This window comes from Eucalyptus grandis, chromosome 2 (assembly GCF_016545825.1).
Source record: "Eucalyptus grandis isolate ANBG69807.140 chromosome 2, ASM1654582v1, whole genome shotgun sequence".
NCBI classification, from domain to species: Eukaryota; Viridiplantae; Streptophyta; class Magnoliopsida; order Myrtales; family Myrtaceae; genus Eucalyptus; species Eucalyptus grandis.
This window is the reverse complement of record NC_052613.1, coordinates 32,587,183-32,612,428: the sequence shown is the minus strand read 5'-3', so window position 1 is coordinate 32,612,428 and position 25,246 is coordinate 32,587,183. Positions and strand designations below refer to the sequence as shown.

The window sequence follows — 25,246 nt, the reverse complement described above, 5'->3', positions numbered from 1 at the left end:
AGAAAAGGACCAATTCGATACCATATTTCTTTCAATCCCTCAAGATTGACCAAAGCATTAATTGGTTTGAAAGTTTGCTTATGCTGTCCAATTTGCCCTGCTACGAGTTCCAATTGCAAAGATGTTGTGATTTTCGCTTCGTAACTCCTTTCTTAATGAAACGTTTCTCCAACCTAACTAGTACTGGTATTAAATACACTTTCAAAGTTTTTTGAGAAATTAAGATCTTTTCCCACATTCGACCCTCAGTGGATGACCCCGTGGATTTATTCAACTTCTAAGAACCATAAACTTGAATTTTCCTATTCTACTCCGACAATTCAAGAAGCATTTGATAAGTGCCGACTGACATAAATTTGGTAATTTACATGCATTAACGTGGATTAGTGTGACTCTGAAAGTTCAAGTGCCCCATGTTTTTTAATAAAAAAATATATATGACATGGAAATATCAAATGTTTCCTTTTTTTCTTATTTTAGACGAGAAAAATTCCCAAGATAAAAAATCAGAGTCCCTAAAATACTGTTAAGTACTGTATTAACATCACCAATTAGGTGACCAACCAGTTATATGATAATTTTATGAGTGACGCTCCAACCCACCATGGCCATTTGGGACCCGCGCTCTTCGTCGCTAACTTGCTATCTCCAAGGCGCGATAGCATGGTATCACGTGAACTTTTGCAAGGTTGTGTAGTTAGACATTCGATTGTTCCAATTAGTAACTAAACTCCAGATGATTGATAGCCTATTAAATTGTTAATTCGAGTTTAGATAATAAAAAAAAAAGATGGGGTAAGTCAAGTATAAGTAAGTGCCAAAACTTTCGTATGGAACTCACTTTACTGTTAAAAAAAATTTCGCTCACGTGAGTGCCACATCCGAAAGAAATCAATCACTTGAGTGTTAATTCCAGCAAAATGTGCTACGCGAATTTTTTTTTTTTTTACTTTTTAAATTTTTTTTTTTAAAAATTGAATTTTTTTATTTCCATTCGTATTTTGTTTTGTTTTGTTTTTTTTTTTTTCCTTTAAGGCTGACGAGGGTTGCAACCCTTGTTGGTCAAGGTCGCCTCACCCTCGCCGCGAGGGCCCTCGTTGAGGCTGTGATAGCCCTCTTCCACTTTGGGCGGCATTGCTTGCAACTATCCAAAGCCGGACACTACCTAGAGCGATCCTGACAATCTCACTTGAGGCCTTCCCAACCAAGGGTGAGGCTGCCCTAGCCAAATTTGGGTGAGGCGGCCGTAGCTAGTGATTCTCATCAACCCTAAAGGAAAAAAGAAAAAGAAAAGTAAATAATAATAATAATAATAATAATAATAATAATAATAATAATAATTAAAAAAAACTATAATATTAAAATAATATTTTTCAGCAGCCACGTTAGCTTTTATGATAGGCCAAATTGGAAGTTGCACTCAAGTGATCGATTTTTCAACTTTGTGGCCCTCAAGTGAGTGAAAAAAAGTTTTGGCATTAAAGTAAGCATTGTACAAAAGTTTTGACACTTGTAATGTACTCACTCAAAAGGGAAAAAGTGCTTAAAAAGTCCTAAACATTTTGTATTTATGTCAATTTAGTCATAAACCTTTTTTTGTGCCAATTTAGTCCTAAACATTTTTACTTAATGCCGATTCAATCCTTCCTGGCCAATTTTGACACGATTTTATTGATTGGACATCGATTGGCTAACGTGAACAAATTTTAATAATATTTTAATATTTTTTACTTTAATTTTAAATTTTCTTTAATTTTTATTTTTCCTCCCCTCCTCCAACCGATTGCCCGACCTCAGCGACCAGCCACCTCGCCCTCACCTCCCAACGCTATAGTGGCCGCAAGGGCGGCACGAGCCTCGCCAAATCGCGGCATGGGTGGTGTCGACAAGGCTCGACCTAGTGCCGGGCTAGCGAGGTTGAGTCTCGCTGGATCCGGCGAGGGCAAGCCTCACCGCCCAACGCAAGGCCACCCTCACAGCCACTATTGCATTGGGTGGCGGTGGTGAGGGCAAGGTGACCGACGAGATCGAGCTCGCCGGCCGTCGCCTCTAGCCGGTCGCCGAACCTCGGCGACCGGTTGGAGGAGGGGGGGGAAAAAAAAGAAAAAAAAAAACATAAAAAAAATAAAAATAAAACTCAAAAATATTAAAATATTATTAAAATTTGTCCACATTAGTACCGATTAGGCTACATTAACTGGCCAATGTTCAGTCTGCAAAATCCGGCCAAAATTGGTCGGAAATGACTAAATCAACATTAAGTAAAAAGATTTAGGACTAAATTGGCACAAATACAAAATGTTTAGGACTTTTTTAGCACTTTTCCCCACTCAAAAGTAAATAGATTTTAATATGCTTTGAAACCTTACGGACTGCAAAGTTCAAATAATTATTAATGGGCAAACAGTAAAATGGAAACAACAAAAGAATTACATGAAATTCTTTGGAAAAAGAGCATATGGTTTACATTCTTGGAGGTAATGCTTGCTCGATGATTGAAACTAAACATGAACTGCCGATGGAGATGACCAAAATGCATAGGAAAAGTTCAAAAATTTTATAAAATATGGTGGGAATGCTTTTATAAATAAAGAAAAATATTAGAAATAAAAAACCTAATCTAGTTCGAAATTCAAATCCATCTAATCCAATCTACTCTACTATGAATAATCTTCTCATTCTCGTATCTTCGGAGTCATTCTAAAGTGTTGCTACGGATTTGTAATGCCCCTTGTTGATTCGTGTCATGTCTTTAAATTGATACTTCCATCATGCATTTAAATTTTTCGTAAGAATCCCTAAATTTCTTGACCTGTGCGCTACGCTAAGAATGATTCGCAAGTGCTCCTGATTTCTTAGCGTCGATTGTTCCCAGTCGATGGATTTTCCTTAACTCAGTCTCTAACGTCCATGCATGCTTCGAGTCAATCGATTGTTGCCACGTGTCATGTACTTATTGAAAGTTCATAATTAATGAGCTCATCCGACATTCCGTGGATGGGCCTTGTGGGTCTAGTTTATCATCATAACTTGGGCAATTAGGTTCTTCGCATTTAGATCCAAAGACCCAAAAAAAAAAGGATAAAAGGAAAAGATTTAAAAGAAAAGAAAGGTGGCAATCACAAATCCGTTCAACGTGATCACATAAGTGGTGCTGGTGATCTAAGTAGCACCGATACATGACACGAACACACGACACGATATGACACGCCGACACGTTATGTTTCAAAAATAAATAATTTTGACAAGTTATAACATATATATTAAATGAATATTTTTTATTTTTAATTAATTTGATTTGAATGCACAAAAAATAAATAAATAATGAAAAAAGTTTATAATAAATTTACACTAATAATAAATAAAAATCCATTTATAGGAAATTCGAAAGATATATCTAAAGTTAATGTGTACCCATATTTGAAAACATGTTTCTAATTTTAATAAAAATTATTAATGAAACTAATGACTAACAAAATATTAGAATCAATTTATTCATATAAATCTATTATATTCTATAACAATTAAATTTTTTATTATTTAATATTTAGTATTTTAATTTTTTTAAATCACTTTTTCTAACAAAAAGAAGTTCTCCTCCCATGCTCTCTGTTGTAGGTATAACACGAAATTCATAATTTGCTTCCTCTTCAGTCGTTACCTCTTTTTCGCTGTGATTTTGTTTTATGTTTGCGATCTCTCTGCAATTTGAATGGAAGAAAGAGAAGGAAAATAAGACCTTTGCTTTATATTCTGTTAATTTCTCTTTCGTCTTTAACAAACATAATTTTAAGGAGTTTAAAATCATTAAATTTGTTCTTTCTTACTTTTAATAATAAAAGCGCCATCTCAACTTACTACATAAATGCCGTCTGACACATAAACTTGTTTAGATGGAAAGATAATAGCGGTCATTTTTGTCCATAAAAAAAAAAAAAAAGAGTGCGTGCTTTTCTTGGAATGACATCATTTTTATAATCTACACATAAATATATTATATTTTTTTCAAGATTTGGCCTACCAGTTATATGAGTACTTTAGGACCTGATCGGTCCTTAAAAGACTCGACATTCTGGAAAGACAGGATAGTCCCAGGGAATCCGGGGGACGAAAAATATTCCGGCCCCATTGGCTCACCCATCCACAACCTCTTCGGAGGTAAGGGGGCCACGGCTGAATAAATATATTATATTTTTTCAAGATTTGGCCTACTAGTTATATGAGTACTTCAAATGGCACTCCAACCCACCGTGGTCACTGGGCCCCACGCTCTTTAGCAACCTGCTAGGTTATGTCGTAATAGCACATGCTCAAGGAAAACAAAACGTAGAGCACAAGAAATACCGTGTTTTCCCACCCCACCAAGAATAAAGAAAGATCGACGTTGAAGTTGTTGCCTTGTTTCGTTTGTCGTTTTCCTATGGTCTTTTGCAATTGTTTAATCTAAGCAAGTTGGCAGAATTACAATAATGAATTCTGTCCTCATCATTTCCCAACTAATCATTTTCTTAATGGCAAGCTATTTGTAATTCTCAAGTCAAAAAAGTAGAGTCAGTAGTGCTCATTATAAAAATAGCCAACCAAACGCTTGCCCTCTTTGACGTATTTGGTTCAAATGTATTCTCGGCAATTATATGTGTCATTGGTCCATTGCAAGAACTGAGCAAAGAATCCCTTCATCCTCTAGTCATTCCAAGTCGAAGCTGAAGGTACGGTAACATCTCCCTCGATTATATATTTTTCATAAATGAATTTTCAGTTCCTGCTGTTTCCTTCCCCCACAGTGTCCACTTGTTTTTGTGTTGTGCCGATATTTCCACTTATATTCTGATGTGCGGTCCTCTTCATCCATTTTCACAGACAAGCTAGCAATCAAGAAATCTCAGTTCCTCTTGCATCCTTATATTGAAGCCACTCCTGGTATGTGCTATCAGCGCTTGTTTCACTTTCACCCTGTTTGTTTAGTTATCTGGTTCTATTGATTAAACCCAATAAACCTAAAAGCACCAAAAAAAGAAAAAAAAAAAAGAAGGGGAAACAAAAATGGCTAAAAGAACTGCGACTGATCAAACCCTAATAATCATAAGGCATTCATTTTTCTTTTTTTTAAGGTGGTTTTGTGAAAATCTTTAATTAAGGGCCTACCTTTAGTTCATATATCTATAGATAAGATTTGGTTGATGGACTACATCCCTCTCAATTTAGTAAAATTCCATTTGCTTTATATTTGAAGAAATTATTGCTTAGGATCTTGCAATTATGTTGTCTTATTCGAATCATAGCTTGAAAAAAGATATATTAGTCTCTCTCCACATATTGTAAGTGAGAAAGGAGAATCTAATGTCAAGCTCATGTGAATTATTGCTTATTAACCAAAACACATCCTTATTACATGGGAAGGGTTTGAGGAAATTGTTTTAGATAATGATATCTTTTGGTTGAGTTAAAAGAAATTAATTTGAAGAAAGCTATTCAACATCTTGCCAAAATTGCCAATATAGGCAATGGCTACAGGGCTCTCTAGAAAAGTATCGATTCTTTTTTACACAAAAACCTAAGTGTTGACTAAAACATTTTTTAGCAAAAGACCAATCATTTGAGAATGTCTATTAGCATGAGACCATATTTCTTCTTAGTCGTTGAAAGGTTGATCATAGCATTAATTGTTAGTTTCCTTATGATATCCAATTTGCCATACTGCAAGTTCCAATTGCAAGAATATGGTGATATTTATTGCTTGGTTATGCCTCAAAACTTCTTTCTCGAGGAAAGCTTTCTCCAATCTAAAGAGTGCTGGTGCCACAGTTATTATTGAAGCGTTTCGTGAAATCATGGTTTTTTCCACATTCGATCCTGAATAGATTATGCAGAATATTTGTTCAACCTTTAGGAAACTTTAACTCGAATTTTCCCTTTTCTTCTTCCTATAAAAGTGTTTATAAAAAGTATTTTATAAATCCCGATGTGCATCTCTATGATTTACGTGCATTTACGTGAATTAGTTGGCTTTAAAAAGTTCAGCCACTCCATGCTTTTATTTAATAAAAGAAAAACAATATTTCGTAAGCAAAAATCAACTATTTCATTTTCTTTTATTTAGGACAAGAAAATTCCTAATATGAAAATTCCTAGTTCATAAAATAATATGTGTATATTCATGCATATATGTATGTATGTCAAAAAGAAAAAAAATGACCAAACTCTCAAATGTCTCAAAAAAAAGTACTTACTCTTAATCGAATGTCTACCGTTATTTTTTCCATCCAAATTAACTTCATGGCAAATCATGTGACAAACGGCTCCTGAATGTATGCTGACTTGTCTTTTTCATTATTAAAAAAGTAAAATAATAATTTTATACTCAAAATAAATTGACCTTTATCAAAGGGAAAAGGAAAAAAAAAAAAAAAAGAAAAACTAGAAGCAGAGAGAGGAGAAAGGGGTGGTGCATCGAGTGGTTTGTCGAGTTAAGCATGGCCGCAACCACCACCGTGTCAATCTCGATGCTCTTTTCGACTCCAGTGGTTGATGCCTTAGTCAGTTTTTCAAAGAAACGTAGTTCGCAAAGGCTACTATAAGAGTAATTAAACAGTTTAAGTTTAGTCTACAAAAGTTGAGTAGTCTCACAAAATCTCATTTAATTGTCTCGACCTTTTCAAATTAAGTTTAGTCCAAGTGTGTTCGCCACTAATCTATTTGTAGTGGATAGATTAAAAATCCATCAAAGATATCGGGAGAAATATTTTTCTCTTGTGCAACCAAATAAATTATAATTAATGACTTGATTATATCAGTTAATCAACTAATGCCATTTTGAGATCTAATCTTATTTAAACATTAATATTTGTTTTTTTTTTTTTTTATTTTTTTTTGGGGGGATTTTTCATGCATTTTCAAGAGAAAAATACTCAAAAGCCATTATTAAGCCTTCTACTAATTTTTAGAAAAAAATAAAATTCTTCTATTTTTTAATATTCAAATTATATTATTATATAAAAAAGACCCGGGTTGGAACCGACCCGGTCGCCAACCAGCGGCGCATCTGGGCCTAAGCGCCGGCCCAGTCCGGCTTAAAGAGAAAGAAGGCCCAACCTTTTAAAAACTAGATGAACTAAGCCCGGCCCATTAAAGCAGAATAAACCCAACATGCCTAAATCATCCCAGCCCGAATACCCAACCCTAAAGACCTGACCCGTATGCATACCGACCCGGATCCGACTTGGTACCCAGGCAGACCCGACTTGCTCTCCTCCCCTGCCTCTCGCGGCGCTCTGTCGACCTCGCCCCGACGGGGGCGGCCGCGGCGAGTGCCACCGCTCGCCTCGGGCTGGCCACGCACCCAGTCCGGCAACGTCTCGACCAGCCCAGGCCGAGGGCCAGCCGAGAACCAGCTCGGCTTCCCCTACTTCGGCCTAGATCTGGTTCGGCCAGGCATGACCAGCAGAAGCCGCTTGACCGGAGCCCTCCCCAACGCCGTCTCCCCCGTCTCAACCCTCCGCGTGACACCCAAACGGCGAGTAGACGATCGATCGGAGCTCGGGAATGGACTTTCTCAACGCGAACTTTTAGATCTAGCTTAGGCATCTCATCGAGCGGATGGCGCGCAACGCGCTAGGGGGCTCAAGATAGCTGGTGATATCTGTTCCTCTTCATCATTTTGTTTCCCTCTAATATTACACACTAGTTCTCAACTAACTAATTTCTTAATACCAAGTTGCGTGTTATTAAAGTTGTGATTTTTTATGCTGTCTTGTTTTGTTTTTGTTTGTCTAATGGTCATTTGCAATTTTTGATTGGGCTAGTTGGACAGAACCGCAGTGATGATTTCTGTCCTCATCATTTCCCCCTTCTATTATACGATTCTCAACTAATCAATTTCTCAATTGCAAGTTTTTTCATTGATGAACAATGAATATGTGTATATGTGTTGCGGGCGTACATTCGATAGAGAGAGTTAGGACAAATAATCTTTGTTCAAGTCGAAAAGTAGAGTCAGTAGTGCTCCATATAAAAATGGCCCCTTGCACCCCTTTAGATTAAGTTGAATAGAAAAAGCTATATATTGAAGAACTAAGAATCTAAGCAAAGAAGTATTTTATGGACCAAAATTACGACCTTAATAATTTTACAAAATTTAATCCATCAGAAATTAAGAAAAGCATGGTTAATTGATGATTAATTGATTTTCAAACATGGCAGGATATAAAGTCAATTTTAAATAAACATAAAAGGTGAAGAGGAGAGGAGAGAGAAAAAAGTAGGGAGGTGATTCACCTTGTTTCCAAACATAGAAGGTTATTTTAATCAAATAAAATATTTGTCCCCGGCCAAAGAGGGGATAAAAATAGCCCCACCCTAATTATTTTATTTTAAATAAAGTAAGCATCCAAATTTTTACTTGGAGCAATGTTATACTTTAATTTAGAATTTCTCACATTTGGATGTGGCCATTTTAAAGAAATTATCTTTTAATCTATGGTTGACACGGCATCTGCTAAGCTCTAAGAAGCACCGGCTATCAAAACAAGTGGTGGATGGTAGAAACATCAAAACAATTACTAGCTCCCTAGCTCCCTAAGAAGTACCCGGCATCCTTTGATTTGTAACCTATACTTATTGCTTTCTTGTGAAATCATGAAAATGAAAGGAAACGTTTTAAGCTTTGAGTTCTAAATGATTCTGACTGTCCATATTCAAAAGAATCGACAACTGTTGAACTAGTGTCAAAGAAAACATAGACAACAGGAACAAAAAATGAAAAAAAAATTAGGCTTCTAATGCACATGGTAAACTAGTAACATGTTGCTTGCCCTCGTAAGATCATCTGCAAGTTCTCCACGTAAACGAGTAACGGGTTACTTGGGTGCACCGAGCGCGGTGACCCATCATTGAGCGACCAAGTTTTTTCCCAAATAACTCTGCGTTTTATGTTGCTCTTGCTGATATTCCTCAGTCTCTGTTTATTTACATCGCTCTTGCTTCCGTACGTACGTACACACTCTCTCTCTCCCTCTCTCTCTCTCTCTCTCTCTCTCTCTCTCTCTAGTTTTGTTTCACAGTTTAACTGGTTAGTTCTATTCTCGCTTCAGTTTCCCCCGCACCCATTTGTTTAAGCAACAAGAAGGAAATTCTACAAAATAAAGAAGAGATTATGGCCGAGGCAATTGCTTGCCCCGTTGCATCGAATCTTTTGTCGAAACTCGGTGAGTGCCTACTTGCACCCATTGGACGTCAATTTGGGTACGTGCTATGCTACAAGAGCTACATCAACGATCTCAAAAATGGAGTCAAGGAGCTGGAGACTGCATGGGAAAGGGTGCAGCATGACGTCCAAGACGCCAAGAATAATGGAAAACCCATATACACCGATGTTGAGAATTGGCTGAAGAGTGTGAAGGAGGAGATTGAGAAGGCAGATAACCTGTTAAAATGTGGTGAAAGTGCAAACAATGCTTGCTTCCGTGGGTGGCTTCCCAATCCCGTGGTGCGCCATCTAATTGGCAGGAAGGTGATGAAGATAACTAAAGTCATTCAGAGACTCCAAGAGAAAAGTCGAAATAATAACTTCCAGAAGGTCTACCATGAGAGTCCTCCAATAGGAATTGTCACTGCTACCACTTCCGTTGCAAGATCCTTTGACAACAAAGAAGATGTCTTGGAGTCCAGGGCCAAAATCATGGAGGATGTAATGAAGGCTGTAGTTGATGACAAGGTCAATGTGATTGGGGTGTGGGGAGTAGGTGGAGTTGGCAAGTCTAGGCTTTTGGAGGATGTGGAAAGGCGAATTAAGGAACAAAAGCTGTACGATGTGGTCGCCAAGGCAAATATATCACGCAATCCAGACCTAAAAAGAATTCAGGGAGAAATTGCTTATGCATTGGGCTTGAAGCTAATGAATGAGGAAACTACATATGGTCGAGCAAATCGTTTACGTGAAAGGTTAGAGGGTGATAATAAGAAAAACATTCTCATAATTTTAGATAATTTGTGGGAGAAACTTGAGTTGAAGGAAGTTGGAATTCCTTGCGGAGATGGCAATAAAGTAAGAAGCTGTAAGCTATTATTAACATCTAGATACCGAGATGTTTTGCGCATTCACATGTGCTCTGACCAACAATTCCAACTCAATAAGTTAGAGGATGGAGAAGCACGGAGACTTTTCAAAAGGATAGTAGAGGACAGAGTTATGGATCCTAAGTTTACAAGCTTGGTGAAGAGAGTGGTCAAGAATTGTGGAGGCTTGCCACTTTTGATTGTTTCGTTGGCAAAAACGTTGAGGCATGGAGATTTGGCTGCATGGAGGAATGCTTCGACCTATATAGATGAGTCGAATGTAAAATCACTAGTGGAACAAAATTACAATGACTTAAAAGATGAGAGGATTCAATCATTGTTCTTGATTTGTGCTCTAGACTCCGGAAAAATTTTCGTAAGAGATTCCTTTATCTACTGCATGGGTTTGGGATTATATGAAAAATTCAGCAACACCATCGAAGACGCTAGAGATAGGTTGATTGTGGATCTGCATAGGCTGCAGGACTCTTCTTTGTTACTAGATAGTAATGACTTGGAAAAGTTCAGAATGCATGACATATTTGTTGATGCAGCCATCTCTATGTTTTCCACAGAATGGAACGCCTTGGTCGGGAGGAAGGGTTTTGGGTTTAAAAAATGGTCAACGCATGAGCTTAGAAAATGCACTGCAATATCCTTCTTATGGGTTGGCATTGATGAGCTTCCTGAAAATTTGGATTGCCCAAACTTGAGGATGCTTCTGCTAGTCGAACGCAATCCGTCTCTCAAAATTCCCGATTCATTTTTTGAATCTATGGAGAAACTTCAAGTCTTAGACTTGACTGGCTTATATTTCACCTCTCTACCTTCGTCGATTAAGTTCCTTGGAAACCTCAAATCGCTGTGTCTTGATCAGTGCCATCTGGAGGACGTGACTATTCTTGGAAAGTTGAAAGGATTGCAATTCCTAAGTTTCCTTGCATCAACAATCCCTAGACTGCCCAAAGAAATAGGTGAATTAACAGAATTGAGATTTTTGGACTTGACTGAGTGCATTGAGCTCAAAGTTATCGAACCAGGTGTGCTCGGAAGCTTGGTCAATTTAGAAGAATTGAACATGGAAGACAGCTTTGATCAGTGGGAGGCTGAGGATGAAGCACCGCCAAGCAATGCCAGCCTGGCCGAGTTGAAAAGCATGAAAAATTTGAGCACTCTATGCATTGCCATTCCTCAATCTGTCAATCTTTCAACAGGCTTGCCATTTGGGAAACTGAACAAGTATAAAATCCAAATTGGGGACGTTTGGAATTGGTCGGGCAAATACAAAGAATCCAGAACTTTAAAGCTGAAGCTGGATTCACGCAATCTTCCTCTTGAAGAGTGGGTGTCAAAATGTTCGCAAAAACCGCAAGATCTCCACTTGGATGGATTGCAAAATGACATACATAACATTCACGATTTGTGCGTCGGAGGATTTCAGGAATTGAAGCATCTTCACGTACAAAATAGCTCCTCCTTTCAATATGTTGTTGATTCCACAGAGAATGTCCAGTGCACTGCATTTACTAGATTGGAATCTTTATTTCTCAAGAATCTGAACAACTTGGAGAAGATTTGTCGTGGTTCTCTTTCCCTAGAATCCTTCAATAAATTAAAGATTCTGAAAGTGGATAACTGTAATGAAATCAAACATTTGTTTCCTTTCTCCATGAAGAGAATAATATCACAGCTCGAAGAGATTGAAATAAGCAAGTGCTGCTTGATGCAGCAAATTCTTGCAGATGGGGAGACAAATGAAGATGGAGATGAAATAGATGATGATACCAAAGTGACGTCATGCAAATTGCGTAGGTTGACATTACGAAACTTGCCAAAGATGACGAGCTTCTGTAAAACTGCGGACCATTTATTCGATTTCTTCGACGGACAACAGGTATATAATTGGTTTTTGAGATTTAGTGCATGGATATGTGAGACTATAATAGGATGTGGAAAAATTGGATAAATACTTTGTTTATGAGATTTTGTTTCCAGAATAATTACGACAAACAATAATTTAATTTTGCAAAATGTAATTGCTATGTGATATTTGAATACATAAAAACATTTATACATCGGTTAATTACATCTCACTTTGTTTGTGTTATGTTATCAATATAGTTAAAAAGCGCCATACGATACGTAGATTTATTAAATAATTTCAAAGTTTATCATTGCTTAATGGTAAAATTGAATATGAATACACAAACATTTATGGATATATTGATAAAATGAAGGAGGTATATCGGACCTATATAATTTTAATGACCTTTATCTAATAATGAATGGACATTGGTAGAATTCTATTTGACCCGACTGATTAAAGTGAAAGTAAGAACTAAAAAAATTCAATAGGTGAATTTAACTACCTTGACTGTGTCATACAACATCCAAATTAATTAAATATAAATTTCCAATTTTAATCGTAAGTACATCAGCATTAGAGTAGTTGAGACTATTAAGTTGCTTTTTTCTTCCCTCAATGACTGTAAAGAGTTGTGGTAGGTAAATGGACCTTTGTGGAATTGTGGTTCGACACAACGTTCCATTATACTCTTATTTGTTAAATGACGGAACCGTCATGTTATTACAAATGAAAAATTAAACATAATTTCAATAGTCCAAATTGCTTTTGTAACCTTGGCACATGAATGAGATGTTAGGGGAATAATTTTTTTTTTGTTCTAATTTTTGTAAGCTATTGAACTTTTTATTGTGATCAAATCTACCACTAATCTTTGTTCAAACATCCTTTCTAATATTATTGGTAGAATTTATGTGCGCTGCCCATGTTTAAAAATTTCTTTTTTGTAATAAAATATTGCTTGAGAATATTAATTAGAAACTTATCTAACATTCATTTGTGCACTATCGTTTTGATTTAGCAATTGCTTTAATTGTTCTGTCAATATAAATTAAAAAAAAATGGAAAACGTTTTTCAGATTATTTTTATCATGTGCCCCAAACCGCAAAGCATGATGCTCGGCTAAAATTATTTATCAAATTAAGTAACTCTTTTTCTTGGCTACATGACTAACTTTCCACATAAATTAATCTTTTCATGACTAGAAAGGGGTATCTTAGGTTCTTATATAGGTAGAATTAAACCCATTGCTGAAATCGACTTTGATGCCCATATGGTGCTGTTGCGACCAGCTCATGGATGTTATGGCCAACCATGGATCTTAAATTGATGAACGCCTTTTTGACTTTGGTATGATTAGTTGTCTATTATGCATTACAAATATACGAGAATTTGAGCCCATATTATGCACGGGAACAAAAAAATTTCTGACTACTTCATAAATTTATAAATACTTTATACTTACAATCTTTTGATAAGGCTTTTTTTTTTTTTTTGGGGGATACTTTGAAGAAAAATTCCAGACTCAAATTACACCTTTAATCAAATTATAAATATAGTTTTTATCGGTTTGTCAATTAAAAGCCCTTTAAATAATGTTCACTTAATGTTCACTTTAATGTTTAATGTTGTTCTATGTCTTTCTTTAACTTAATATGTTGTTAGTTCATGACCATTTGGCGAAAATAATTGAGCTTTTTTCTACATAGTCGTTTAAAATATTATATAAGACCACATTTAACGATTAACAAGAATTAATTGAGTCTATGCCATTAATTTGTAAAATTTAGAAAGCACAAAATGGGAGCTAAATTCAATAACCTCAATAGCTCAGGGATTATAACTTCCTCTCCCCCCCCCGCCATATATATAATGGAGCCCCAATAGACAATAAGTTAAATGGTAAGTCAAGTGTAAAAGTTGATGACATTTACAGAAGAAAAAAGTAAAATTCAAAAAATCACTACTCAACTTTTTTTTCCGTCATCTTCAAATCTATTATGTTGAGATTATTTCCTTTATTAATTTTTCATAGATAGCGAGTGTTCATAGCTTTTAGTTATAAGCATTGCGAGATTTTGTGGTGTTTTCCACTCCTTGCAGTTAAAGAAAAATAAATGCATATGCCTTTATAACGTGTTTCTCCTTACATTTTAAGGTTTCATTGGCCTCATTGGAGTCCTTGACAATATCTGAACTTCCCAAATTGAAAGAGATATGGAATTCTCAATTTCCTTCAATTGTGAGCAACCTAAAATTTTTTAAGGTTGAGGATTGTGCCTTCCTCTTGAGCATCTTCCCATCAAATTTGGTGACAAAGCTACAGAATTTGGAAGCCATAACCATTGAAAGATGTCAGTTACTACGAGAAGTATTTGACCTTGAAGGACTAACAGTCATTGGGGATGTTGAGATTCTATCGCAATTGACAACATTAACCTTGAGTGACTTATCAAGGTTGGGACACATATGGAACAAGAATCCAAGAAGAGCATTGTGTTTCCGAAACTTGAGGGTACTAAAAGTGCAAAACTGTGAGAACTTGAGGTTTATTTTTTCTTCTTCCATGGCTAAAGCACTCCAACAAATAAAAGAGATAAAAATAGTGAGATGTAAACTGTTGGAGGAAATTATACATGTGCAAGAAGAAGAATCAAAGGAAGATGCATCCATCGACACTCTAGAGTTCCCTCTATTATCCTCCTTATCTCTTGAGGAATTGCCAAATCTCAGGACATTCTCCTATGGGACATACTGTATTCACTATCCAACCTTAACAAGATTAACAATATCTGAATGCCCCAAAATGATGACATTCTTTTCATTCGAAGGAAAGCAACGGTCGATAACAGCTGATGCGGGTTTACAAAAACCATTTGGCCGTGTCAACTCTGACTTGTCCTTGCCCGTCTTCTTCAATGAAAAGGTAAGTAAGCATCTATAGTATTGCTTTTTTTTATTTATTTATTCAGCATTCTTCTAGATCCAGTATGTGAAGCAATTTCTTATGAATTGGATCATTATTCTATACCAAAAGTTTAGTAATTCGTGGTGCAAGAACTAACTTATGATGTTGTTCATTTCCAAAGATGCCATGAAATTATTGGCATAAGAAATTCCATACCAAAATTTCAGTTATTCAACATATACGAGGTTTTCATGCAGGTTCTTTTTCCAAGCTTGGAGAAATTGAAACTTTCGTCGATGTGCGAATTAAAGAGGATATGGCACAACCAATTCAACGAACAGTCCTTCTACAAACTCACATCCCTCACTCTTGAACTTTGTGAAAATCTATCACATGTTTTTCCATCAAATTCAATCAATAGGTTGCAAAGCTTGTATGAAATTAAGGTGATCGGGTGTCCCTCCTTGGAGGCATTATTTGAACCGGTAAGTCTCAAGACCGAGAGAAGGCAAAAACCATTGGTCCTCTCTGCATTAAAAAAAGTGGAGTTGTTGAATCTACCAAGGCTGAGAGACATTTTGAAGAGTGAATGCAAAGTAACCTTGGCATTTCCTAGTTTGAAGGAAGTGAACGCAAGGCATTGTCATAGTTTGTCATATCTCTTCTCGAGTGTGACAGCCAAAACTCTTCATGAACTTGTAGTGCTTGATGTTTCATGTTGCAATAATCTACGAGGCATAATTGTGATGGAAGAAGGAAAAGGGGAAACCGTAGAGACATTCAAGTTCCCTCATTTAACCAAACTCAAGCTTGATGACCTTAAGAGTTTGGTTTGCTTTAGTTCAGAGAATTGTGCTAGTGATGGGTCACATCCTCTATTTGATGAGAAGGTATCCCGATTTATCTTATTTGTTATTTTTCTTTGTTTTTAGTGCTTTGACCCTAAGCTGTTTTGCATATTTTTCATTTATCTCTGTACATTTGTAGCTTGCATTTCCAAAGTTAGAAGAGTTACATGTTGAGGGAGTTCAACAAAAAGAAATATGGAATGATAAAATCCATGTGGAATCCTTTTGTCACCTAAAAGTCCTCAAGGTGAAACAATGTCACAACCTAATGAATGTGATTCCATCATCCATGTGGAAGAGGTTGCTTCACTGTATGGAGTCCTTGACAGTTGAGAAATGTCAATGTCTAAGAAACCTTTTTACAATGTCCATGGCAAAAAGTCTAGGACAACTCCAATATCTGGGTCTTGGTGGTTGTGGAGAGATAGAGTACATTGTCGCCAAAGAAGAGGAGGAACCTAAAGAAGCAACCGATCAAATTGTAATTCCTCAACTTGTCACTTTATATCTTCACAACATGCCAAAACTCAGAAGTTTTTGCCAAGGGAAGCATATTTTAGAGTGGCCCTCCTTGAAAGAATTTACTATTGATGGTTGTAAAGCTGTGAAGGTGATTCTTGGAGATGTCAGTTGTGGAAAATTAGAGGGTAGCGTTCCAACTCATCAACCGCTTTTACTTGTTGAAAAGGTTTGCACTCATTCTTCTTTAATGGCATATCTAATTTGTTGTCTTGATGGTTTGAGCTAAGACAATGTAAGGGTCTGCAGGTCACTTATGATAACTTGTCAATTTCTTTTTCAATTTATCATTTTCCTTTACAAACCTTTGACCTCAAATAAGAAACATCTCAAAACCTTTATATTTTTTTCTTTCCTTTTCTAGTCTTAGACTACATTGTAACTGAAGTACAAAAATATTAACGAGAGGCTAAGCATCAATTAACAACTTTTAATTAATCTAGAGTCTAGACAACATTGAAGATGTCAACTTTAAATATCATTTAATGCAAGATCAAGGGTTTATGACACTACAAGTTCTAAAACTTGTGTTGGTTCGGCACTGAAGTTCTAAAATTTACACAATTGATGCATTTCAAGACTTGCTAAGTCTGTCCTTTTTTTGGTAGAGAAATTCTGCATTTTGATCATATTATTAGTCCTACATGGCCTTTGACACGGTGATGGAGCTTTCTCAAGCACAAAGGGAGCTGTTTCACTACTGGCACATTGAAAAATTGAAAAATAAAAATAAAAAAGAGTAAAAATTAGAAAAAAAAAAATCAGCACTAATATGAAACTGTAAATAAGAAAAAGGTCCTAGAAGAGAACGTCAGTTTATGGGGGAATGGTTGCATAGGGAGCACCACTACTGCAGCCCTTCCTGTCGACGAGGGTTTACAAACTATTGTAGGGCCTAAGGCAAGGGCTAGACCTCACCGTAAGCAAGCAATGGCCTGTCACCATCCTTGCCAATTTGGTGAGGGCAATTGTGCTCACTCACGTGGTGGCGAGGAGCCAAGTTTGGCAATTGCTAGTGACCTAGCAAGGAAGCCAAGCACCCTAGTCAAGACTGAGGGTACAAAGTTGCGGCCCTTGCCATTGCAAAAACCCTGAGAACCTCCCCCCTCTCCCATGTTGTTTTCTTATATATACTTTCAAAATTTTCATCACCTTTTTTAATGTGGTATCACCATATTAGCACCACATTTTTTACCATTAGAAAAAGGAAAACTCAAGGAAAAATGCCATATATACTTTCCATATTCCTAAAACTAATTTGAGCAATGGAAAGACTCAAATGTTGAACCGTAACAAGTTTTACTAATAAAGGAAAAAAAGTTTTAGTTCTTAAACATGCCAAACCAGAATAAGTTTTAGGAGTCATTTTGTCACTATTCCTGAAGTCAATTGTAAATATTGTGATGGGAACATCATTCCATAGGTCCTAAAATGTATTTATGAAATGCAATCAAATCATAATTTTTTTAGTTGGTGCAATGAACTCTTAAACATTTATCAAAAAGTGCAATCGAGTCACCAACCTTTCAATTGGTGTAATTAAGTTATAAATTAATACAAACAAATGCAATTTGAGGTTGCCGCATAGGCAATCTAAGTTATTGTGCAATAAAAGAAATTGATTATGCTTTTTCAAAAGGGAAAAAGGCATGAAAAACTCTGAACTTGCCCAAAGTGACACATTTATCCCAAACTTTTTTTTATAACGTGAAAAACCTTGAACTTTGCCAACCGTGACACATTTACCTCAAACATTTTTTTGTGACACAAAAACCTTGAACTTTTGTCGTATGACACATTTACCCCAAAATTATAGGGCATTTTGGTCTTTTCATTTTTAAAATTTTTTTTTTTTTTTTTTTTTTCTTTTCTTTTCTTCTCTCTTGGGAAGTTGGCGTCCAGCGAGGCCCTCCCTTGCACCCTCGCCCGACGCAGCAAGGGTGTCCCTACCCTTACCAGATCCGGGAGGGCTGTCCTCACCCGTCATCGGCGAGGGCCGCCCTCGCTGCGTCGGCGAGGGTGTCCTTGCCCTCGCCCGGTCTGGAAGGGCTGTCCTCACTTGACGCCGGCGAGGGAGACTCTCGCCTGTGTCCGGTGAGGGTGTCCCTGCCCTCGCCGGATTTGGCGATTGGTGAGGGAGGCCCTAGCCCGACGCGCCGAGGGCCGCCCTCGCCCGACGCCGCCGAGGGTCGCCCGGCCGACGCCGGCGAGGGCAACCATCGCCGGACACGGCTTCCCTCCGTCGCTCCGCCATGGCCGGCGGAGGAAAAGAAGAAAAAAAGAAAAAGAAAAAACAGAATAAAAAGACAAAAATGCCCTTGATGGGGTAAATGTGTCACGATTTAAAAAGTTTAGGGTTTTTCTCATCACAAAAAAAAAAATGGGGTAAATGTGTCACTTTGGGCAAAGTTCGGGATTTTTCGTGGCTTTTTCCCTTTTCAAAAATATTTAAAACTTAAGTACACCAATTGAAAGGTCTAGAACTAGACTACATTTCAAATATAAGATAAATACTTCCAGCACACCTTTATTTCTTGATTTTGACTAAAATTGCAAGTAGTTGACATAATATTTTTCACTTTCGGGTGAAACCTAGTCAGCTTAATCAAATGCTAATCAAAGGTGCTTAGTGTAAAAGTGGAATCATGGACTCAGCAAATCTGCATTCATAAATAAGCAAGCATAAATAAGACAAATAAACAGCAAGGTGGTTGAAGAATCATGTCATATATCAATCTCCATAAAAAGGAGGATTTGGATATGCACCTAGGAAGTATAAGGCTAGACTATACTAAGTATTTTAGTACAAATTTTAGCATCACAAATTTGCAATTCTATGAATGGTCAATAGGAGAAATTGCATTCTAGATTTTACTAAATTTCAGAAGGTGTTTCTATAAATTCATCCAAATTAGTTAGTAGAATTTTACTCCACTCACTTGACTATTCCCACAAGCAAAGTCCTTATTTAACTCTTGAAGACATTGAGAGCGCTTATCCATGTTGTTTTGCTCAATAGTGAACTGTTTTTGGACTATTTTCTTGTATTCCTTACAGTTTTTGATTGAATCTATTCAACTCTCACTAAAATTGTTGGCATATTTTCTCATACCACTAAAATATGTTTAACCTCTTCAAAATTGTTAAGGATTTATGATAACCACAATCACATCAATAGTCACGGCAATAGTTGAATTCCTCCTGACGATCAACATTATTAGAATAGCACGATAATCATAATAATAATAATTGCCATACCAATCGACATAATAACCTTGGTAAGCCCTACTCTTTTCAAATTTCGTTATATCAGAGTTAATAAATATTGCAACATTATTCAAAGAGAAAAATTACCAAACATGGAGTGGCTACAAATCAACAAGCATGGCGACTGAAGTTTTAATAAGCATGAATGCCATATATCTTCATGAGCATATTAGATAAGAAATTTAAGTGTAGCATCTAAAATAAGTACCATAGAGTTAGCCCTTGGTCTAGAATAGTTGCACAGCGATGATACATATTTAAAGCGAAGTTATGATACTCGTTAATGTTGAAAAGATCTAGCTCAATGACCAATTGATGAAGAACATGTCTATATCCGAAACCAACTAATGTGGAACGAAAGCATGAAGAAAGTTAGGTTTAAATTCATTGAAAGTGGAGGAAAATCATATAATAATAAAAAGACAGAAACTAAAGAGAGATAAAAGAGATAGGCCAATTCAGGTGGGGAAAGAGATACGTCAAATAGGCAAACTACGTTATCAAAACTCATCATTATAACTAAAGAAAAATATTAATCGGTTTGTACTTACAGGCAACTTTAATAATAGTGATTCAACTATTAACAGAAATAAATCAAGATTAATATCCTTAGTCTTAATAATTTCGAATAACAAACTTATAAAGAAACAAATCAGCTAGCGATCACAGAATCCCGTACAACATTAATTAAACAGTACATACCTATATTCACCATCTTTTGATCTAATTGCTGGATTCTTTTCTTCAGCATTTGATGTGTTTTCTTTGAGTCTATACTTTGTTGGAGAACTTTTGAAGTGCAAGAACCATGAAGCATTGGTTTGTGCAAAATGGTTTCTATTTTGTTGTTTGCACTTCAAAGAAATGGGACAGTGTATTGGCTATTGTGTTTTCAGTGTTTTTTTCTTTTTTGGTGATAGTAAGTGAATGTTTTCAGTGTTGTAATGAGCTAAATCTAAGATAGGCCAAATTTGAGTTTCATGGGAGACAAATTATGCACAAAATGAATATAGTTGTCTAACTAAGAAGGCTATGGTTATGCTATTGCTTAAACATAATGCTTGATATATATTAGAAAAATTATGCTTTCTACTTTAAACTATATGATAGGAGAATCAATTTTAGTAGGTGGCATTTTCTAAAAAGAAATAACGTACATCTAGTCTTCTTTTCTTCCTATTCTTTGATAATGTCCATCTTGTGATTTTCTTTGTTCTTGAAATTAAAGTATTCTCTTTTTTTAGGGAATAGAGAATCAGCTATTTTTAATTTAATTGAAAAATAACAGGTTGAGTTTCCTAGTATGGAGTCGATGAAGATCTTGCATATGGATAATATGGAGAAGATATGGCTTGATGATCTTGATTTAAATGCCTTTGTCAAACTCAAGATGCTAGTAGTGGCGTATTGTGAGAAACTTTTATCCATATTTTCATCTTATAATGTGCTCACAAGATTTCGAAACCTAGAAAAGATAACCGTGACCGATTGTGGATCCTTAGAAGTGGTATTTCAAGTCCAAGAGTTTGAATTTATCGAAGCTTGTTCTACAAATACTTTTCAATTGAGAGAATTAGTTTTGATGCGGCTCTCAAAAATGAAACGCTTGTGGAGTGAACTTCCTCAAGGAGGTCTTACCTTTGGACGCTTACAATGCACAGAGGTTGTCCAGTGTGAGAGTCTCAAAAGTTTATTTCCAAGCTCAGTGGCAAAAAGTATGACACAGCTCCAAAAACTTTTGTTATTGGATTGTGGGGTGGAGGAAATTATCGCGGAGGAAGATGAAGTAGGGATGAATGCGGGTGATCTCTTCTTTCCGCAATTAACCGAACTAAGATTAGTTGACTTGCTGAAACTGAGGAGCTTCCACCAAAATAGTCATACTTCAACATGGCCACTCTTTAAACAATTGCAAGTAAGACATTGCAACAAGATGAGGTCATTCTCATTTGCTTGTGAATTCCAAAGCTGTCAAGGTACAACCACCAGTGAAAACCAGCCTACACTCTTTTCTTTTGAAAAGGTACCATCCATGAGTCTAGCTCTATGCCATTATCTTCATTGGTTTATATGCGCTTTGTTATTTTTCTACAATAAATTAAAATTGTCACACTTCTTGCTTATTAGTGCTCACCATAACACACTTGTGAATTGCTTAGAAATTTGAAGATTGACTGTTGTTAGCTATTTCTAGCTCATACTTTTGGTATATAATCTAGTGATCCCAGCTTTTACTTTGAAAAAAAAAATTATTGAATTAACTTGCATAGACAGTGATGCTTCTAATAAGCTGCTCTAGCCTTATAGTTAGGATTTACCTATTTACTTTAATTTGACCTACCTATCTGCCAAAAGTGAAAAAAGTTTAGTATTATGTTCATTTGGAAAAAAGTTCCATACTCGAACATTGTGAACCTGGTTGATAACTGTCAATACAACAGAAAATTTGCTAATATGGGCTTTGAAAAGCACAAACTTGCTTTATTCTTTTTTCAAAACTACCAACTACTTTAATAATCTACCAATATTTATTCTTGGGGCTCACCAACGTATTTCAAATTACTAACTTTATTTGAATATACTAAACTTAATGTGATTGGTGTATTAACATTTGTCACGTTAAAATACAAACTGATTTTAGTTCATTGCCAACGTTTTTATCTTGTTAGGTTTTGAAAAGTACCAACATTTCCAAAATTATGAAATACTTTAATAATCAACCAATATTTATTCCTATGACATTTTAACGCCTTTTTTTGGGCCAACAATGCCTTTCAAATCACTATCTTTAATTTAAAATTACAAAAGTTAATTTGATTGTGTTACCAACATTCATCAAATTAAGATTCCAATTGATTTTAGTCACTTGCTAACTTTTTATCTCATGGATCTTGAAAAGTACTAATATTTCTTTGTACTTTCAAGATCACCAACTATTTTAATAATCTACCAACGTTTATTCCGATGGGTCACCAATGCTTTTGAAGTTACTAACGTGTAATCAAAATTACCACACTTAATTTGAGGGATATATCAATGATATACCAACATGGAATTAGGTTTTGTTTTTTAACGTACATAATGCTAAAAACATCCATTTATTTGTTCGGTTTGAATGCGTTCTTTTCAGCATCATAGAACAGTAAACCCATGCACTACTTATGATATATGGTAAAATAGACATGAGAACAACTGCTTAGAAAAGAATGCTACATATTAATACGTCATCTTACTATTGAAATGCATCTATTTAATATATAAATAACACAGATTTATTTTGAGTTTTTTTCTACAAACTTGTTGACATTCACGTGTGTTTAAATTCATTTGGATTTAATTACTTGACAATTGAAATAGCTTAATATCATCAACTAATAACTTTATTTCATCCAAATTCACAAAACATGGTTTGATTGAATTGGGCATATCACTAAAAAAACAAAAAAACATCCCACTTATACAACCCTTGTATACTGGTCATCAATTCTTGCTCATGTGGCTCTAGATTTTTTTTTTTAAAGGATAAAACCGGCCAAAAGCCTAAAGGTTCTTTTTCCTTTTTTCCCTAATAAATGGAAGGACAATTTAGTCATTGGACCATGGTTGTGCCCTGTTTCACTTTTGGTGGATGGTGGCCTGATTAAACGGATTCCCACAGGTCATTTCTCACTTGAAGGTACTGGAATTGACAAGGGATGATGTTGTGATGCTACCACAGCATTACATCTTTGACAATCTTAAAGAGTTGGGTTTGGGATGCTACCATGATGAAAACATCGCTTTCCCCTCCGACTTCCTTCTCCAAGGATTCCCCAATCTAGAAGGGCTTCGTGTGCAGTGTAGTTCTTTCGAGGAGATATTTTCAGAAGATGATCTTGGACATGGGGGAGCTACTCCCTGTGGAGGATTGACAGACGTGGAAAAACCTCTCAAGTCACTTGGAAATCTGAAGCAGCTTTGGTTGCTAGAGCTATGTAACTTGAGGGGAATCTGGAAAGATGGCTCCTTGATGGCTGAAATCCTCAAACAGGTTGAATTTTTGTACCTTTCGCAGTGCCTGAGTTTATCGATCGTATTTCCATCTCCTGCCTCATTCCAGCGATTGATGATATTAGAAGTAAGGGAGTGCGCTAGTTTGGTTCATTTGGGTACTTGCTCGGCGATGACAAGTCTGGTGCACCTTACTCAGCTAACTCTAAGCGATTGTGGTGTAATGGAAGATATGGCAACAGATGATGGAGATGGAGCAAAGGAGATCCTTTTCCCCAAGCTAAAACAACTAATACTTGATCGTTTACCAAGCCTTGGGAGCTTCTCCCCAACGAATTGCGCCTTCAGGTTCCCATCACTAGAGTGTATTGTCATCACGCAGTGCCCCAAGATGAATATATTCTGCAATGGTGCCTTGAGGACACCAAAGCTAGATAAAGTACTCCTCTCCAAAGACGATGGTGAAGGACATTGGGAGGGCGACCTTAATACTACCATTCGAACCTTATCGACTTGCAACAATCCATAACAAATTTAGTAATGCAGGTGAATCTGTTTGCTTAATCGTGTCTTGCCTGAACTTAGTGACAAAAGGAAGAAACTTGCGTTCTTCTTTGAACTATATATATATATGTTTGGCTGTGTTATGACAAAATCATTATATATTCCGAATATTAGGGGCTTTTATGCACTTTCTTACCAATGCATTCTAGCTGTTTGATGAATTGCTTAGCACAATTTGAATCAATGTAGCTTCGAAGATAGTGAGGTTTTGTTATATGGGGCCGTGTGCTTGCCCACTTCTCTGGTTAGTTTTGGGGAGTGTCTTACTAACAATGTTTGTTCCTTTCAAGTGTCATGCACCCTACGATCAAAGTGGCTGCTTTTATTTGCTAGAAGGTGTCTCCTGTAGTTAGATGTTGAAGCAATCCTTTTGCAACCTGTGCTTTAATAGTGTTTTAGTGCATGGTGTTGATGCGTCTCGACATGGAGCCTATTCACAGTGGGTGGGTGTTTATTGAATATCTCGTTCTTTTTCTAGTTTGGGATGTCCTATCTATGTCATTTCCTTGCTAATGGTACTAGTGTAGCATTTCAGCAAACAATCAATTAAATGTGGGGGTGCTTTATTCTTTATCAAATTTTATGGAGATCTTGTATGTACGTTGGCTTTTGGGTTGCCTTTTGGGCAGCATCATTTAGCACCAAGAAGTTTCTTTGGCGTTGAACTATTTGGACTATGACAACAGCAGCCATACACTGACCAAAAAGGGAAGAAGTTAGAGAATCCAAATAAGCTTGTGTCCTTCAAGTAGCGCAACATATCCTACATGGAGCCGTTCATCCTTCAAGTAGTTCAGTCTCTGATTGACAGTGGCATCGACATTAAAGTTTATCTTGACTGATTTTCCCTCCTTGCGCATGATCTTGTTTATGAGTGCAACTCCTCGTATGAATATACTGACATCTTTGACATTGTTTTGAGAAAACTAGTGTTAGTTCATTTGTTAGTTAAATACATATGTTATTGACTGTTTGCTTGACAGGAACAAAATTCGAATGTGTTTTATGTGACATCTTGAATTTTACAATTCTACTTTCAATTAAATTAATCAGGTATTTCATCGATGCGCCTATAATGTTAATCTTAGAGCTGATCACTCCTGAGATAACTAGACTATCTAGGAAGTCATTAAGAGATTTTAATGCAATAGACTTGACGATTCGACTAGGACTCGACTACTCGACCGTGCTCATTTGCAGAGATCATTACAGCACAGTTAAAATCTCTTAGA

General features: G+C 36.4%; 1 protein-coding gene across 1 annotated transcript; it reads left to right on the top strand.

Annotated features, from left to right (window-relative positions):
- Window positions 1-4,615: 4,615 nt before the first annotated feature.
- On the top strand, window positions 4,616-24,945 carry LOC104435251. The gene is made up of 8 exons (XM_039307541.1): window positions 4,616-4,709; window positions 4,861-4,920; window positions 9,090-11,947; window positions 14,077-14,844; window positions 15,084-15,716; window positions 15,814-16,362; window positions 20,749-21,483; window positions 23,119-24,945. The coding sequence occupies exons 3-8, from the start codon at window positions 9,152-9,154 to the stop codon at window positions 23,977-23,979; spliced, it is 6,342 nt and encodes a 2,113-aa protein (XP_039163475.1). The 5' UTR covers window positions 4,616-4,709; window positions 4,861-4,920; window positions 9,090-9,151; the 3' UTR covers window positions 23,980-24,945.
- Window positions 24,946-25,246: the final 301 nt, after the last annotated feature.

What these genes read in the sequence shown, in the direction of transcription:
- LOC104435251 (XM_039307541.1), top strand. Translation starts at nt 9,152, where the DNA reads ATGGCCGAGGCAATTGCTTGCCCCGTTGCATCGAATCTTTTGTCGAAA. An exon ending in CCGTCTTCTTCAATGAAAAG is followed by an intron (nt 14,845 to 15,083) that starts GTAAGTAAGCAT and finishes GTTTTCATGCAG; the next exon opens with GTTCTTTTTCCAAGCTTGGA. An exon ending in CGCTTTTACTTGTTGAAAAG is followed by an intron (nt 16,363 to 20,748) that starts GTTTGCACTCAT and finishes GAAAAATAACAG; the next exon opens with GTTGAGTTTCCTAGTATGGA.